The sequence below is a fragment of the Rhipicephalus sanguineus genome, chromosome 1, assembly GCF_013339695.2.
Source record: "Rhipicephalus sanguineus isolate Rsan-2018 chromosome 1, BIME_Rsan_1.4, whole genome shotgun sequence".
Lineage (NCBI taxonomy): Eukaryota > Metazoa > Arthropoda > Arachnida > Ixodida > Ixodidae > Rhipicephalus > Rhipicephalus sanguineus.
Window position 1 is genome coordinate 92984313 of NC_051176.1, and position 19203 is coordinate 93003515.

General features: G+C 46.4%; 1 protein-coding gene across 1 annotated transcript; it reads right to left on the reverse strand.

The window, feature by feature from the left end:
* Window positions 1-13696: 13696 nt before the first annotated feature.
* Window positions 13697-14113, reverse strand: LOC119372462 (ras-like GTP-binding protein RHO). Its single transcript, XM_037642962.1, has one exon. The coding sequence runs from the start codon at window positions 14111-14113 to the stop codon at window positions 13697-13699; it is 417 nt and encodes a 138-aa protein (XP_037498890.1).
* Window positions 14114-19203: the final 5090 nt, after the last annotated feature.

Here is a 19203-nt window from a genome sequence, read left to right on the forward strand (position 1 = left end):
GCGCCCAGACGTAGGCGGCTAGATAGATAGATAGATAGATAGATAGATAGATAGATAGATAGATAGATAGATAGATAGATAGAAACTCCCAAAGTGCATGGGGTTCGCTAAGAAATGCTTCGCATTTAAAATCATTAAAGCAAGTTCTCATACGAGAGGAGTCCGACAAAAGTTCAACATTAACGACAATGTTCCTGGGACCTTCGCTACTCAGTGACAAATGGCGCCGAAAACTGCGCCTGATCGTTGTTCATAAAATTAGTCAACGTCAGATCATCAAAAGTTGTTTTAGCTGCAATCCTGTTCGTGCACAATGCAGTGCTTAGCGCCGAATTTTAATTGCAATCTCTTCTCAACTCCGTACTTTCACGGCTAATTTCCCGTGTTAAATGTGATTTCTTGTGTGATCCATGGGTTCTATTTATTTTTTCTTCTTTCGCATGACCAGGATTTGGGGACATGTGCACGTAGCGCCATCTCTCCTCGATGACAGCGGTGGCCTGCCCTAACTGAATGGGAATTCGATGAAAAAAAATATCTCACGAAAAGGATAGTTATCAAAAACGACTCCCGGTTCTATACAGCAGAGCCTTATTTGAACATACTGTTAAAATTAGTGTCGCACTACAAACCGCTTGGCTTCCCAGTGTGTTAAATTGTGCTGGGAAGCCACACTTTTAAATGCGAAGCATTTCTTAGCGAACTTCTGCGACTTTCAGCGTATCTATCTATCTATCTATCTATCTATCTATCTATCTATCTATCTATCTATCTATCTATCTATCTATCTATCTATCTATCTATCTATCTATCTATCTATCTATCTATCTATCTATCTATCTATCTATCTATCTATCCGCCTACAACTTTGTGCTCTCCTGGTCGCTTGGTTAATCGAATGCACACTAAAATTGGTATGGCGTAACATGATTGTATGAGGAACATAAATGACAAGTCATAACATGAAAATCATGACACGCATGTTATGTACAGCATGACTTACTTGACACGCTCATGGTGCGCTGGCGGCCGTTTCGCTAGCTTTATATACACCAGAACTGGTATCTTGCGACGTGACTCTGTAACGAATATAAATAACCCGAGTTAACATGAAAATCATGATATGCATGTCATGTACAGCATAACTTACGTGCCATGCTCATGGGGCGCTGGCGGCCGTTTCGCTAGTTTGATCTACCCCAAAATTGGTATTGCGCGACGTGACTGTGTGACGAACATAAAAACACGAGTTAACATATAATTCATGACACGCATGTCATGTACAGCTTGAATTACGTGTCACGCTCATGGTGCGCTGGCGGCCAAGGTTTGCTAGCTTGATATACACCAAAATTGGTATCTTACGACGTGACTGTGTGACGAACATAAATAACACGAGTTAACATGAAAATCATCACACGCATGTCATGTACAGCATGACGTACGTGCCACGCTCATGGTGCGCTGGCGGCCGTTCGCTAGCTTGATATACACCGAAATTGGTACCTTGCGACGTGACTGTGTGACGAACATAAATAACACGAGTTAACTGGCGGCCGTTTCGCTAGCTTGATCTACCCCGAAAATGGTATTGCGCGACGTTACTGTGTGACGAACATAAATAGGAGTTAACATGAAAACCATGACACGCATTTTCCTCATTTACATACAAGACGATGTATGCAGCTCTTTGCTGGCTGCTTCGCATTACATCGATTCCCACAATGCAGGGGATCTGCCGGCTTTTTGTAGTTTGATACCGCAATTTCACAAAAATGTTGCGGCAGGTCACTGCTGTATAGAAACCAGAGTCGTTTTTGATAACTTGCTTTTTTCAAGAGCTGACTTTTTGCGCAATTTCTCATTCAGTTATGGCAGGACGCCGTTGCTGCCACCAAAAGATGGTGCCACGTACAGACGTCCCCAAGTCCTGGCAATGAATTGGCACAAACCTGTTCACGCAGTGACATACGACACCTTTAAATTGAGCCCACATTGCACTGACGTCATTCGTAACGCTGGAGCTATCTAAACATAGTGAAAGGTGAGCAGTAATGCTTGTGCCATCGTCTCAGTCAAAACTTGCGACATCCGTACTTATGCTGCCAGCTTTTGGGCATAGAACGGTAGGTTTTTCTTCAAATGAACTAACTGAGGATCCGAAAGATCAGCCTCTACCGAAACATCATAATGTTAAAATTGGCCGCAACCGTTCATAGTCCTCCTGCCCCGCTGTGTCCCATAAGGCCACCTTAGCCCTGACTTCGATGGCGGCGACATAGTTCTCCAACACGGCAGGCACAGGGGCATCCGGAAGCTCGCCACCACCGAAGACGTTTAGAGGACGTATCTCGCTGCCCTCACCATCGCCGACGATGACCAGCTTTTTTCGGATCGCGGTCATCTGTGGTCCTCCTGCGGAGTAAGATGATGATGATAATGATGACCTCTTAATAGTGGCGCTTACCCGCAAAGGGGGATGGGCCAAGAACCGGGCGGCAGGATTTTAAGGTAAATACTTGAGGCTAAAGATAAACGTTGTAATTTTTTACTTAAATAGATAAAAAAACTAAGCTAATACTTGAAAATTCTGCAGAGCACACAGTCAGTCTATCAGGGGTGATGCTTGACGGATGTAACAACGGTTGGAATTTGTACTTAAAATAAGCCAATATAAACTAGCATGGAAGAAACGCGTTGCTTCCATGACTGTTTTCTTCTTCTTCATCGTATGCTTCTTCTAGGCAACCCTTCATCATGAGAAAGCCGATGGTTCATACTGAGCTCTTTAGCTCAACGTTCTATAGTATTTACTCATTTATACCTGTAGAAACTGTTATGCGTGGTCCGGTTTATTTTTGCAAACAGGAATTTTTAAAGAGTGAAAAGTAATGTTATTTTTGTGGATTTATTGCTGCTATCAGTGGCGCGATTGCTCGAAGAGAACGAAGTTGGAGAGGAAAAAGAAATAATAAAACAGAATGAAACAACAAAACGTGCTGTTTTATAAACTGAGAATTTTTAGTTATAACAGATCGAGTAAGTGCAGCGGCATCGGACAAAAACCCATACTATCAATACTACATGACAATGTTGAATGTGGTAATATGTGGAAAAAGAGCGTCAAAACTATAGCGGCATACTAAGAAAAATTTAAGGCAAGCTTGCTATTTTAAGACAACGAGCGATACAAAGCATCCAAAGGTGTAGCGCATCCAAGAAGGGATGAAGCTAAAGACACGCAACACGCATACAAAGCGCTAACGTTCAACAAACAGCGCATGTTTTGTTGAGCACATTTGTTGAAAGTCATTTGTTGAAAGTTAGCGCTGTGTATGTGTCTCCTTCGCTTCGTCCCGTCTTGAATGCGCTATACCTCTGGATGCTATGAAACACCAGCGAGCCCGCCGTGCAACCTTGAGCGATACAAACTCTAGGGATATGGTCGTGAAGTTGACATATCAGGCCAACAACATTTTTTTAACAGTTAGGGTTCTTTAATAGAGAATAAAGATGGGCTGTTTTGAGAACACACATAACTGCAATTGGTAACACGAGAACACGGGGAGGAAGAACTCTTGCACGGAGTCCCCTATAAGTACTGAGGAACCAAACAGCGAACACACTGCCGCCTGACTTATGTATAATCCCTCGCAGTGGGTTTGAGAAATCACGCCACGTACAAGGCACCGACCAACGAACCTAGGGCACAACAACCCTTTTTTTTACTTTTTTTGAGCACCTTGACAACAATATTTTATTAAAACCGAAAGAGTAGAGCATTTCGCTTTGCGTTTGATTTACGCTGTTTACTCGCGTGACTCTAGTGTAAGAAACGTCCGAAATAAGTATACAACATGCATAATAAACATATATAAACAACAAGGTCGGTAGGATGAAAGCTGCATAATGACAGCTTGACTAGTCCCACCTGCCCTAGAAAACAGAAGCAGTAACATGGCAAGGATGGTCCATAGTCAATACATACACTTATACCAACATTTAAAAAAAAGAAATACATACAGCGAACGAAAACAAGAAAATGGGAATTTAGCGATTTGAAATGGCGGAGGAAATATCTTTCCAAAGACACATAAGGTCACACTCACAATAGCAGTTGGAGTAATGGGTTTTTTAGGAACAAAACGTATGTTTTCATCATATAGTTTATATTTATTTAGCGTTGAGGGAAGACAATAAGAAAGCGTTTGAAGACCGCAGCTTGTGCGTGGACGCGGAAATGCCCAATGTTCAGTGTACCGGTTTACGCGAGACGATTTGTTGGTTTTCAAGTCCTCAATGTTCCTGATATGAGTGGTACCCCCAATCGTTTCGCGTTTGGAAAAACTCGTAAGCGGATACTCGTGTAGGTGGTGAACTCGGATAATTTTATATTAGATGCGAAGCATCTTAAAGTGGGCCCTGCAACACTTTTTGAGCATGGTCAAAAAGCGCCGCCAATCCGTAGTCGAGGCTCCCGCGAACACGTGAGCCAAATATTATAGCGAAGCGAGCGGCCTGGAATTTACAATAAATTCTCAAAATCAGCTGAAAATCGCTCCCTCTTCTCTCGACAAATGATGTATTAGTCCGCAATATATGACGCGATTGTCGGCAGTTCCACCATTGGCTGATGTTATAATCACGCTAACACCCTCATTATTACCTTCGTTGTCAATTTTGAGTTCAATAAGTAGATAATATGTATGTTTATATTGTGATATGCCTTAAAAACACCGAACAAACATTAATATTAGCACTTCCGGTCTCAACGACAGCTCGTCTCCTTGTAGTTGCGTGGTTGCGTTTTCTTCACCATGCGCAGTGCCGAAATCGTGAATATTTCTGTGCTTTTGACCATCGCCGGTTGCCGTTGAGAGTGGCAGCCGTTCGAGTGTTGCCTCGTCAGCTGGAAACTGCATCGTCGGCACGTTCTCACGACCGACCGAGGCAGGGGTGCTGCATTTCTCAGATAACAATGCTGGCGCCGGCTAGTTTAGGATACCTGTGTTCGCTGTATGGCCAGAGTCCCGTTCGCTGTCTGTTCAGTATATCATCGAGCCGTACCTCGGCGTATCCTCCCCGTAGTCTCACGTTCCCGAGAAACCGCGACACAGCAACCAAGCAGACTCGCATTTTCACGACAGCCGGGGGATGGGTCCGCACTGGCCCGATGCCCCACGATCCTTTCTTCTAGTCTTTAGTTCTTTGTTGTCAGCCAGCACTCGCTGTGCGCCCGCATTCGAAGAGCAAACAGCATCGAAGTGCCCACCCACCGGCTTAAATGCTGTCAATCCAGTACCGCCACTGGGAGAAGGGTGCACGCAGCTTTGCCGCTTTGAATTCGCAACTTCCAGGTACCGTGGCGCCGCCGAGTGGTGGCCGCCGGAAGCTCTGTTGAGATTATTGAAATGTTGGACCCGCTTGAGTCAGCGAATGTTGCCACTTGTTTTGTCTCGTTTTTAGTCGTTTTGCGACGGTGTGCACGGTCTCGATATGTGACACTTTCGGTTCCTCAATGTGAACGGAAAATAAAAGAAAAAGGCAACTGATTTTACTACGGGCCTCGGTGCTCACAGCGAACAGCGGGAGGCAAAGCAAAAGCCTCCCCTTCAGATTAGCGCCTCGAAAACCCGTGAGTGGTTAAGCGGGTTAAACTTCGCAAGCAAATAATCAAGGCCCATGAATGTATGTAGAATCCCATTTTGTGTTTGAGTATATGTCTACTACCTCATATCACCTTTCTCGCGCTTCGTTCCTCCGCTCGACACAGTCGCTGTGCAGACAGTACCAGAACTGATAAGGAATGCGTTGCGCCTCTAGAACATAATGAAAAGTCCGCTATCGCACCATTCCACGTCTGAAGGGGCTGCAAAGTGCCTCCGTGACCTTCACATCTCCAGCTCTTTTTGTTCGGTATTACTTGCTGATGGCGCTGTTTTTTCGTCCCTGTCCCGTACGACGTTACTTATTGCACTTCTCATAAACACCGAAAGCGTAAGATGATAACAGGAACGTCACATCTTAAACGTGAAAATTGCGTTTTGTGCTGGTTTCATTCGCTGCTTGTCGACCTATTGTGGCATTCCGCTGTTTATTTTTTCTCTTTTTTTACCAAGAAAGCACAATAAAATCGTATTTCGGATAATTGCACATGCCTCAAGTGGTTCTTGTGCTTCGGTCTCGAAGGGCAACGCATCTTTTTTTTTTTTCGTTTACTTACATTACTTCGTGCTTTGAGGGAGCTGAGCTAGCTACGCGGCAGAATGCAATGCAAGCAGAAATGAGATAAAGGATGTCTCCGAGAATGTCTCTGATATTACTGAGACCTCTTTACTGAGTCTCCTACTACCATATCGTGCTAACAGCACAGCGGGGGTTGCAACGCGCGATTAAGCGCCGCAAGGAACACGACTAGTGTGCTTGCTTTATTTACAATTGTGTGCATATTTACCTTCCTAATGAGGTTCCAATCGCGTACCCGACATTCCTTTACTTATTATAATATGTCACCGCAACCCTGCTTTCACTACAACATAAATCGGAGTGCAGCCGAAGCGCAAAGAACTGAACTCTTCGCCAAACAAGTACGTTGCTAAATCGTCTGCAGCGGGCCGATAATCTCAACGACCGCCATGTTGGATGTACAGTCGCGCCACCTATAGGCCGTGAAAGTTGCGAATACGATTCAAGCGCGAGCAGTGCGACGAGGCGGTGTAGCGGAGTGTGGGTCGAAACCCATCTCAGCTGTCATTCCTTCCAAACGCGCACGCAGGTTTGCGTCCATCGTTGGCAGAGCGATGAAAACACTACGGCAGTTCGAGGTGCACACCCAACATTACCAAACTGACTCGCAGTTTTCAAGCACGCGAGATACACGGTGCGATGGGCTCCGCTCGACGAGGACCGCGCAAGCCGACCGGAAGTGGCGCCACAGACCACGTGGTTGCGCGCAGGCGCCAGAGAGAAAAAATGAAGAAAAAAAATTCCGCCGGCGCTGACGTAACTCTTGGACACCTCCTCGCACCTTCGCGCGCCCTCCCTCCACGCCCCGCGCAGCTTTCCGCGCGCTAACGGCGTCGAGCAGAGGGAGAGAGCTGCGGAACGTGATTTCTATAATATGGTAGCACCACTTAGACTTGACGGATTCGAAAAATTTTTGCGGCATATGACTCGTGAAGAGTCATACGTCAATAATGAGACTATTCCAATATAACTCAGAAGGGTGTTGCAGGGCCCCTTTAAGGCGGAGTTCAATCTGGCGTGCGGGGTAACCACCCATGCTGCGCATGCGTAAGCCCTCTCCACACACCTCCTCTCCATACACCCCCTCTCCTCTCCCCTCCCCCCCTCACTCCTCCTCTCGCGTGCCTCATTCTCTCCTGCGACGAGTAAGCAGCAGCGACGCCTCCGGCGTCTTGACGTGGCACGAGCGGCCGATGGCCGCCTCTGCTTCTGTGGCTCTAGACGCTCGTGCTCTCCTTCCCTCGCTGAAGGATCCCACGACGACACCGATGGCATGGACTGCAGTGAGGCAGACGCACATGATATTGCGACATTGCGGGAGTCGAATACCTCGGACGCCGGCAGTTCCACGCAGCGGGAGCTGGATGGAGACTGGAACACAATTCTGATTCTACGCCAGAGAAAGGCACAGGCTCGAGAACGCAAGAAAAAAAAAATTACACCATGCCCCGCTCAAGCTAACCATCTCCCCGCTGCTTCACATCCACACATGGTTCCCTTTAGCAGGAGATGGTGTAATTTTTCGAAAATAGATCACGCGTATGTCCCTTGTAGGGTAGGTCAGAAAAGCCCGTAAGGCTTGCTTCTGCAGCGTAACTAGATTACCTAAAGATCTGTGTGTACTGTTTGACGAAACGAGGTGACAATAGCGCATGTGCGAAGCAAATACATAATGTGTTATAAATCACGAGTTTTAACCACAGGAGCGTTTTTCACGCCATCTGTAATTTTATGCGACATTCAAGAATAATTACATGCACAAAAAATGTACTTTGCATTTTAAGTTGACGAAATTTGTTTGCAAGGTCCTATAAATTATCGCAGCAGGCATATATCGTACAGCATATCAGATGAAATTCGTGGCAAAAGCTATTCGAGGAGAAACGACAGAAACAACATTATGGGCGTCCTTCCTGCCTCGTATAGTTTGCCTCGCCAACCTCTTCGAATATGACGCAGCACGAACAAGCCCGAACCAAGGTTCTGCTTACGGTGTAACGTTTCTTTCTTTTACAATTGCGTTTCAATTTATCTTACCTTTTCTTTTGTTCCAACCCTTGTATGATCCAAATCATAGCCAATCATCCAGAATGTGCTGCGACACTTTCCCGAAGAACCGACAAACCCTCACGAGCCGTTCTGGCAAGTGATATTTCCAAGTGAAACAGAAGTACAGAGGGGAAGTGGCAGAAACAACTTTCGCAAAATTAGTGACAATAATTAAAGCGAGAACGCGTGCCAACAAAAACAAAAGGAAAGCGAGTGCGGCATGCTGGGGTTGTTAGCTCATGAATATATGTCAGGAAAGAATTGCAGCGCGTAACTACGGGTGAGAGAACACTGGAGTTACAGTGTTACTACCCTTACTGCAAACGTCTGTTCACAAACTGAGGATATATATAGGTTCACGCTTGATTTACCGCAAGCCAATGGAATCATACAATGCACGTCATGCCAACGAAAAAAGAAAGAAAAAAACGTAGTGAATATGACATGTATTTGTGTGTGCGTGTGCTTGCACCAGATATTATTTTGCTTTTTTAGCCTAGCCACTCATCGCTCTCCAGGAAATATCATAACGCTTTCTACAGGAATTGATTCGGCTCAACATTTGAACTTTTTCGGGATATATCATAATAGTTGTGCTTTTTGTGCGCACCGCAGTCCTACCAATCAGTAGTGATGTTTTTGCTACAGTTCCCTATAATTATTTGTTTGGCTACAACTTCAAAAATTACTTCCAAGAAGAACGACGCTCTCTCTCTCTCTGTGTGTGTGTGTGTGTGTGTGTGTGTGTGTGTGTGTGTGTGTGTGTGTGTGTGTGTGTGTGTGTGTGTGTGTGTGTGTGTGTGTGTGTAGTACGGGCAATGGCCACCCAAGTATGCATTTGCGATATTTACAGTGTGTTCATAGGAGATCGCGCCATTGCACCCTCGGGAAGAAAGTGAATGCCCTAACTACTGCACAAACTTTAGATGAGTCTCGATGTACAATAGTCATTGATGTTTAAATGAGTTGCTAAGTTCCTCATTACCTTCCTGCACACTGAACAGAGGTGGCGCCGATGGCACCGAGTACAGGTTGAATAAGCTAATGGTTACCCTGTCCCTCTGTAACTTCGTTCTCTGCCAGTATCCTTGCCTCAGAAATCCCCTAGCTGTGAATATACCTCAGATCGCCTGTCTTTATCTTTTCGTAAAAAAATGAAGTGTATAAAAATGACCCCGAATACAACATGACGGTGTTTTTCATAGCAAAGGGGCTACTTCGGAATGTTGAGAGTGTGCTGTAGCGCCGAGAATCCTTTTGGAATAGAAGTCGGATCAAGGTTTGCAAAACATCAAGAAGAAGGACACCGCGCAAGACGCAGCGCTTTTTGGGCAGTGCTTAGAAGAAACGCTACACATGGCTGCCATCACAAAAAAAATCTAGTTGTTGTCGGAGACTCTCCGTCTCCGACAACATCTTCAGCCATGGCCCACTTCTGGAAGCATGTTTGGCTACAGTGCTGCTGTGTTTGAGAACTACGTCGCCACCGTCGAGGTCAGGGCTGGCGGGGCCTTGTGGGACACATCGGGAAAGGTGTATGACCGGCTGTAGCCTCCGTCGTACCTGCACAGAGACGCTATCTCGATGAGCTTCAACATCAACTCATCCGAGTTCTTGAAGAGCATGACGGACCAGGGGAGGCCGGAAGTGCGCCACTTCTACGCCAGCCTGTCCTTGAGGGAAAGGGGGATGTTCGCAGCGACCTGCTCACATCCCAGATCATACCATGATGAAGCAGAAGCACGTGGCGCCTGTGGATAGACGTACCATGGGGAAGGACACCGATTTCCACGGCTCACCTGGAGCGCTCTGCCAAGACCACATGGCCAAGACGAAGAATGGTGTGTGCGAGGTTGTGGAGGCCACAAAATTCGTCATAATGGGTGTGTTCCAATACTCACCCTAGACGGCTAAATAGACAGCTAAGTGGACAGCGGCCATCTTAAGTCCCATTCCAATTCTCACGTAGCCGGCAAAATAGACAGCTTCGAGAAGACAGCATCGGAGACAAAAACGATGCGGGCTACATTGCTGTCCAAACAAGATGGCGGCTCAGCGATATGCTCGCGTAGCTCGGATCTCACCGGTATGGTCGTCTGTACACGCGTAGGCGCTTTTCCAGGCGCTCAATGTAAGCTACGTTAATTTTTTCATAGGTTTGAACACGAAAGAGGCTAAAGAAAGAACATTTACGTTTGTTTTTCTTAGCTTTCTCTTCTCAACGCGAGGTGGCATCACGTCGCGTAGACGTCTTCTAGACGCGTTCCATTTCTCGGACAACATGAGCTCGATGCTGTCTTCTAAGCTGTCAGCGTAGACTGTCTATAATGCTGTCCAGAATTGGAACACAGCCATAGTAGACGTCATTCGTCATATAGTAGACGTAAAACACGAGGAGTTCCGCGTGGTACTGTGCGCTATAAGCCGCTCAAGGTTGTGCGCACTAACCGCAGAGACTACACACACGAATCGGCTACTTCTTTCTAGATCATCGTTTGTGCAGTTAGTAAAGAGCGCTTCACATTCTTTTCAAAAACAGTTTCTAACTATAGCAGAATATTAAGACGCTAATATCATAATATATTCATCATGCAAGCAGATGCTCGCTACTGGAAACATGGGCGACTATTACTGCCAGACTCATCCGGCAGTAATTCGGTGCCCAATACCAGCGCAAGCACATCTCAAATAATTAATAATAATTTTAGGAAGCAAGATTAATTTAAGGGCTCGTTTTTCTTTGTTAGACACAATATTATTGGGGACTAACACACAACAATGCCAAGGAAAATACAGGGGGTGTTTGTAGTAATTAGGATATAAATGTAAAGAAAGACCCGCCACGGTGGTCTAGTGGTTATGGGGCTCGACTGCTGACCCGAAGGTCGCGGGATCAAATCCCGGCCGCGGCGGCTGCATTTTCGATGGGGGCGAAAACGTTTGAGGCCCGTGTACTTAGATTTAGGTGCTCGTTAAAGAACCCCGGCTGGTCGAAATTTCAGGAGCCCTCCACTACGGCGTCTCTCATAATCATATCGTGGTTTTCGGACGCTAAACCGCCGATATCATTATATAAATGTAAAGAAAGTAAAGTGACCGAAAAGATAACTTGCCGCCGGCCGGGACTGAGCCTGCCACCTTCGAATAATGTGTCTGATGCTCTACCACTGAGCTACGGCGGCGGACGTCCTCCCGTCCACTTTATGGGGTGGGTGTATATGTGCATTTAAGCCTGGGAGTGTTTAAACCTAGGAGCCCAATTAAACCTAGGAGCTCGCCGGTCCCTGCCGACGGCAAGCTATCTTTTCGTCCACTTTTCTTTCTTCACATTTACTACTAATAACGTCCCCTATACTTTCCTTGGCATTATTGTCCGTATGATTATGAGGCACGCCATAGTGGGTGGCTCCGAGAATTTCAACCACCTGGGAATCTTTAACGTGCACTTAAATCAAAGAATACGGGCCTCTAGCAATTTGCCTCCATCGAAATGCGACCGCCTCGGGTGGGTTCGAACCCTCGTCTTTCTGGTCAGCAGCCGAGCGCCGTAACCACTACACCACACATCCCATATTTATTCATAGGCAGAGTTGTGAGCCAAAGCTATATCTCACTGTGGCCTACTGCTCTGCAATAGAGGGTTAGAAAGGGCGGGGTAGGGAACATGAGAGCGAGGAAGAAGCAGAGTGATGAGTGTGAATAATGGAGACAAGAGAGTGCAGACGTATGCAAATGCTCAAGCTTGCGTCAACCCTTAAGCGAGCTTTTGCATCGTCTAGTGGCGTTTTAAAAGGCGACAGGCTTTCTTATATTTCTAGCTGTACTTTTTTATTCAGTCAAATTCAGGACGACGTGCAATAAAATCTTCAGGTAGTGTTTTATATTGGCGCGTGTAAACCATGAGAAAAGCTACTGTACAATTATTTCAGGCACCTGACAGTGTACATAATCAGGTCCAGTGTGTCTGCATGTAATGCGTAGGGCAGATAACCGGTTGTGTATTACCGCTACAGAATTTGCGCCAATGAAAGGGCAGCATAGTTGAAGACTACAGAGAAAACGCTGGTGTGATGAAACATTGAAAAAAAATTGCAGACATAAAATGGAATCAGCCGGCGCAAGACAGGCCCAATTGGAGATCACCTGGAGAGGCCACTGGCCTTCGACGGACATGGGCGAGACCAATAAAGATGATGGTGACAACCAGAGGCGTCAGGTACGGGGACAGGAGGGGTTGATTTGAAGTACTAAAATCACAGTTTCGTCGCGAGGGCGAAACAATGAATGCGATAGCAAAAAAAATTAATGTCATCGAAGTAAGGCTAGCAACCAACTCTTTTTATCCAGTCTAGTGTAATTCTACAAATCGCTAGTGTAAGGGAAAACGGCCCGCGAAGAAAGCGGGCCGTTTTCTGATGTCTCCCGAGATAGCGCGCGCCAGCGCTAGCGACCGCGCCCTCATCATCGGAGTTCGCGGTTGCTCCTCGAGCGACGCAGCACCCCCCCCCCTCCCCCCGTCCTCTCCGGCTGCCTTCATGCTCCTTCGCCCGGTGAATCTCTCTGCTTGAGGAGCAATCGACGGAAGTGATCGACGGCGTAGTAAAGGCGGCCACCGCGGGATGCCGCCACTTGCCCGCTCCCACGCTAGCGGTCGCACTGAAAGCCGCGCGTTCAAAGGAAAAAAAGAAGGAGAAAAGAGTACGAAAGGAGAGAGAAAGCGCTTGAAGCGTGCGACAAGTAACGTAACACCGCCCGTACTCAACGGATTCTGAAAATTTTTGCGGCAGTGGATTCGTGAAGCAATAGGCTCTTTTAATGGTGGCATTCGATGATTACTTGGAAAAGTGTTGTAGGGCCCCTTTAACGTGGCCAAATACCGATCTGATATTGAGGCACATTGCAGAGGGTGTCTACGGAGCAGTTATAATCATGTGGCGTTCGACGTGACTAAATTTCAATGCGCAAGGGTGTCGCATTCAGTGTCATTGAACCGCGGCAGCCCTGACGGAATCAAACCCAACGACACAGCCACTGGGCAACTGTAGCGAGTGACCTCTTGTTGGTTGACGTTATAGTACTCTGCAGCTGCTTTCAATGTTACGAACCTTCCTAAATTTCCTGAATGGGCAAGGTAGCGCACCTAGCGTTGTTGGTATCGCACAGGTTAAATAATCTGACTCGGACAATGGAGTGAGAGAAGCTCCTCCAGCCCCCATCTGCTTCTCACCGGTGACTGGATGAAGTTTATTTTATATCGCAGAATAAATTCAACATTCTACAGACTCTACACCTGTGTAAGGTTGCCGTTTTTGCACTGTCGCACATCTCCCCCACACCATCCTTGGTCTTGGCAGAGGACTCCAGGTGAGCCGTAGGCGTTGTTCTCTTCTCCCAAGGCACGTCATTCGTGTTGAGCAGCGTACTTCTGCTCCGTCATGGCTGGATCGGGTAGCGTGAGCAAGAAGTTGCGGGGATTCATCATCCATGCAAGCATGACGTACATGCTGGGGCAGAAGTGGCGCACCTCACGCCTCCCTGACTCCGAGTTGTCCGGGAACTTGCGCGAGTCGATGCTGAAGCACACCAAGACCACGTCTCTGTCGCGGTGCCACGGAGGTCGCCACCGGTCATAGTCCTCCTGCCCCGCTGTGTCCCACAAGTCCACGCCAAGCCTGACCTCGGTGGTGTTGACGTAGTTTTCGAAAACAGTGGACACAGAGTCCTCCGCAAGCTCACCATCGCTGCACACGCTTAGACTACGCGTCTCGCTGACCTCAACATCTCCGACGATCACAAGTTTCTTTCTGATCGCGCTCATCTGTGGTCTTCTGTGGGAGCATAGACGCGTTGCTTCCTAGGGTGGTTTTCTTCTTCTTCTTCTTCTTCTTCTTCTTCTTCTTCTTCTTCTTCTTCTTCTTCTTCTTCTTCGTGCGCCTCTTCTTAGAAACATTATTTCAAGACGAAAAAGAAAGCCAATGGTTCGTACTGAGTGATTAAGCTTAATGGCGCAGAGTAATTACTTATTTATGGGAAACACTGATATGCGAGATCTGGTTCATAACTACAAACAGGAATTTTTAAAATGTGAAGAATAAGGCTGAGTTCGGGTAGATGCATGGCTCCTCACAATGGCGCAACAACGCGAACACAACGAAGTTATGGAGGAAAACGGAGAAAACGAAATGGAAGAAAAAAGGCGTTCACTGTTCTCGCACATATCCCCTGAAGTAGGCTGCGCCCAGTGTCTGAGGAACAAATACAACTGAAAATTGTCAGCGTCAACGATCAAATAAGTACAACGGCATTGGATAAGAAAGAATGTTATCAGACATGAGTTGAAGTGTTGACCGTGGTAATATGTGGTGAAAAAGCGCCAATGTTGCAGGAAAACAAGGAAAATGGAATGAGACAGAAGGAAACATGCGCTGTTCTCACAACTGAGAATTTTTCGTTATAAGCGATCGAGTAAGTACCATGGCAGTCCATGTACAAAAATAGTGTTACCAATGGTACTGAGTGAACGGTGTTTGATGTGGTAATGTTTAGCAAAAAATTGTAAAGCTTATCGCCATACTACGCAAAATTTGAGGCTTTGTATATGAAATGAGCGAGAGCCGATGATATGCTGGGGATGTTGAATTATCAAGCCAAATCAACGTACGCCGGAACATTTAATGGATTGAGTTTGTTTTGATGAAAGCCATAAGTGATCAGCCGTGAAAAATAAACATGACTGCGAAAGAATACACGCGGTTCAGGTCAATATTAATTTGGTATTTAATGTGCCAAAACCACCAAATAATTTTGGAGCACGCTGTATAGAGAAGGCCTGCGGATTAACGGTAGGAATAAGGCGCCAACGAGACAAACACAAGAAGTGACACAGACGAAAGCCTATTGACAACTGATTCTTTATTCCAAGAAAACAGTTGTCAGATATCAGTTATCAGTAGGCGCTCGTCCGTGTCATTCCTTGTGTTTGTCTCGTTGGCGCCTCATTCCTCCCGTTAACATACACCAACTAGCCCAACCAAAAGTTCTGCTTGTTTACGGATAGATTATAACCATGGTAGGTTCTACACACTCCTTTATACAGGGTGTTCTTTTACACAATACAGATTTTTAAAAAATCCTGTGAGAGTAAGGCTTCTGTCGTTTTCGCACACGATCTCTACGTCTAGTGAAAATACTTTGCCCCAGATGAAATGACACTCTTGCGACTGATTAAGAAAAGCCCGTTAATTAACTTTTTTAATTATTCACTTGAAGACAGTTGCTTATATTAAAAAGTTGTAGTGCATGACAACCTATGACATACCCACTTTTTTTTTAGAAATCACAAAAGTTGCACGTAATTCGAGATATTCATCATAGAATTTTAAGGGCGATATCGAAACTGATCGCGCCCAGCGCGCTCGAAGCGTGCCCACTGTTTTGCGTCAGACCGGAACTACCGGTGACACGGGGTGACGAAATTCGAATAAAGGCGCGTCGTCGTCGTTTCTTTCCGTGAAAAGGGGCAAGTCATATCGCTTGCGCCAGCGGATCGCCTTACCCTTGCGTGCGGTGTTTGGTGCTTATACGTTTCTGTCGAGCTGTGCACAAGAAAACCGAAATATCAGCCTTTTCATTCTCTCTGTAAAGCGTAAAACTCGGGGCCAGCAACTGCGGCGCTTCTTGCAGAGAGGCGAAATAGTTTCTCCCGCCTCTTCACAGTTTAAGAAAGAAAGAGACAAGCCCTACACATCGCACCCAAAGAATAAGCTCTCTACTTGTGCATTCCAGAACTCTTGCCGATTTTCCTGACCACATTCTGCTTTGACGCACCTTCATTCAAATTTCGTCACTTCCTCGTCACGCGTACTTCCGGTCTTACGTAACAGAGGCCGCGTATCCTGCGCGCCGGGTGCCATCATTTTTGATATCGGCCTTGAAATTCGCTGATGAATAGTACCTCGAATAACGTGCAACGTTTGTGATTTCAAAAAAATAGGTATGCCATAAATTGGCACGCACTACAACTTTCTAATATAAATACCTTCCCTGAAGTGAATAATTAAAAAGTTAATTAACAAGTGTTTGCTAATCAGTCGCGTCAGTGTCATTTTAGTTGCGGCAAAGTATTTCCGCCTCGACATAGATTTCTTGTGCGAAAATGACAGCTTCTGAATGTCACAGAATTTTTATCAAAAATTTGTATTGTCTAAAAAACACCCTGTATAAATAATACACACGGGTATTGTATTCACTCACACAGAACTGCGGCGGTCCGCACTCTAAGAAAAAAAAGAGTATGCGTGACTCTTTTCGGAGAGTTCTGACTTGCCACGTATACGACTCTCTTTAAATAGTCACGGTGACTCTCTTGGTGGGTCAGGGTCGGCTCGCTCTAGGAGAGTCCCCTGACCCTCTAGGAAGAGTGCAAAGACTCTCATCGGGAGTATCACGTTACCACTTATAGGGAGTCAGCCGACTCTAGCCGGTAACGCTCCTAGGGGGGTCAAGGGACCCACACCGAAGCATCAGGCGACTCCACAAGTATTTTAAGCTACTCATTTGATCCTTGCTCTACTTTTGCGCGACTATTGTTGAAAATAGTGGAGTATTCATTTTAAGCAAGTCCAATAATACTTGCCGTTCTGCCCAGCGACTGTAAAAGAAGAATAGTTCAGTTTTGGCATTACTTTAATAAAACTCGTCAAAACAACACATATTTTCCAGCAAAGTTATATAGAAAGCGCGAAAAGATGGTCTGTGATTTCCAATTATGAAGTTTGGGTATTCCTCATTGACATGCTTCTATGGGTATAGCCAACTAAAATGTGTGACTGTGATGTGCAAAGTGTCGTATGGTGCTAAATGAACAGCAGAAATCGCCACATGTTTCCATATTTATTGCTTGTGATTAAGAATAAATCAAAAAGTGGTGACGGCTTGAGGCATCAGACTTGTGGCTTGCTAGGTTGTCGCTCCTGTCCAGCGTGAGCAACATGAAAAACGGTATCTGAAAAGCAGAACGTGATATTATGATGAGAAAATGAAATTGCAGTAAAGGTTTGCAAAACCTACACAATAAGTGGTTCACACAGACATAATAAAGGCTAACAACAAAACAACAAAGCACATCCTCCGGCAGCCAGGGGCATGCGTCAGCGGTTATTGACCGCATGTTTTACAAACGTAACCCATCCTTAAATAATCAGATAAACAGATGCGAGTACTAGGGCCCGAACGACACCCAGCGCGTGCGTACGCCGTCTACGTCGAGGTCAGACATGTCATATGCTAGAATTAGCGCGCATAACTCCCACAATCCCGTACACTCACTCGATTCTGTTAGAGCTCCCAACGTCATCGCAGTGTATGCAAACCACGAAAACAGCAAACAGAAACGAGGGAAAAGACTGCACGCCGGCGGCCGCAACAACGCGCGCCGTCGAAAGTCTAGAGCTTTTTCACTTTACCGGCGAGGCGTGTCCAACTTGAATGACTACCGCGTACATTCTAGAAGCCACCGTAGTATATCTGCACCTCAAACTACCGTCTTTCAGCCAACAAAAACCATTACATACAGTGCGTCTGAGCGTTCTGTACACAGGCTTTTTTTTTTCACGTTCCCACGCGTGGAAGCACGCTGCACACTCAAGGTCGATGGAAATGTTATTATGAAGTAGACTAAAGTGCATCTCAAAACGACATCTTGCACCTTCAGTAGTGCAGACACGACGTGCGATCAGCAAGAAATGACCCTCGATTATTGTTTGCATCGCTCACTTTATGGGAGCTTGTACAGCAACGCGCATAACGGTGGCAACTCGTTAACTGACAGCTTTAGTTGGGCATCCGCAACAGCCCCGCGGATACAGGCTACTGTTGGAAATGGCTGGCAGATTCCGCAGAGCTGCTGCAGACGCCCAGCTAAAGCTGTATAATTAGGCAGTACACTCACCGTTAACTGGCGCCCGTTGTCGGTGTCCGCAGCTCCACGAATATTCCGCCCTCCAAGCGTCACTTCGTGCACGGAGCCGGCGTCAACACCACCGAAGACGCGCAACCAACGCAACCACGCAACGCATTCCAACAGACCAGGAGACTGAGACGACTGAGAGAGGAGAGCGGCGCGCCACCCCGGCGCCAACCCCGTCTGCGTCGCCGAGCAAGGCGCCACAACGGCGCCAAAGGGCGAGCGTTCGATATGTATGGCGTATACGACGGCTCTTCCGTATACCGAAGCCAATCGAAACACGCTTCAGGAGGGTCCAGTGACTCCTTCCCAAATGCCAACTCTTTTTTATCTGCCTGTACCTTCCAAAAGGGGTCAGATGGACACCCGAAGAGAGTTATGGTTCCATGACCCTCTTTTGACTCTCTTTTTTCTTAGAGTGCGGCGATAATCAAACGCAACGAAACAGCAGCGTGCTACGGCAGCGAGGCATTCCTTCTTCCTTCACCTTACGGTACGCTTCAGTAGTGCCCTATTTCTGAATTTTATTTGTTTATACCACGAATGAGTTACGTCCAAACTATTTATTGCTAAACCTATTCCTTCAGCAAGCTAATTAATTGCCTTAATGAGGGCACCATCCGATTCATGGCTGATCTCCCGGGGTGGATTGCGTTAAGTGTCTGAGGTACAAACACATTATAACATATAAACTTCACTAAATTTCCAGGAGGCACGTGATTGCGAACCGAGAGCTGTTGGCGGCGCGCACATTAATACGAGTAAGACACAAAAGCGAGAGAAGCTCCTCCAGCCCCCCTCTGGCTTCTCACCCGAGACCGGAAGAGGTTTATTCTATATTGCGGAATAATTTAAGTATACTACGGCCTCTACACATGTGAAAGGTGACCGTCTTTGCACTATCGATCACCTCGCGCACACCGTCCTTGGTCTTGGCATTGTAC

What these genes read in the sequence shown, in the direction of transcription:
- LOC119372462 (XM_037642962.1), bottom strand. Translation starts at nt 14,113, where the DNA reads ATGAGCGCGATCAGAAAGAAACTTGTGATCGTCGGAGATGTTGAGGTC.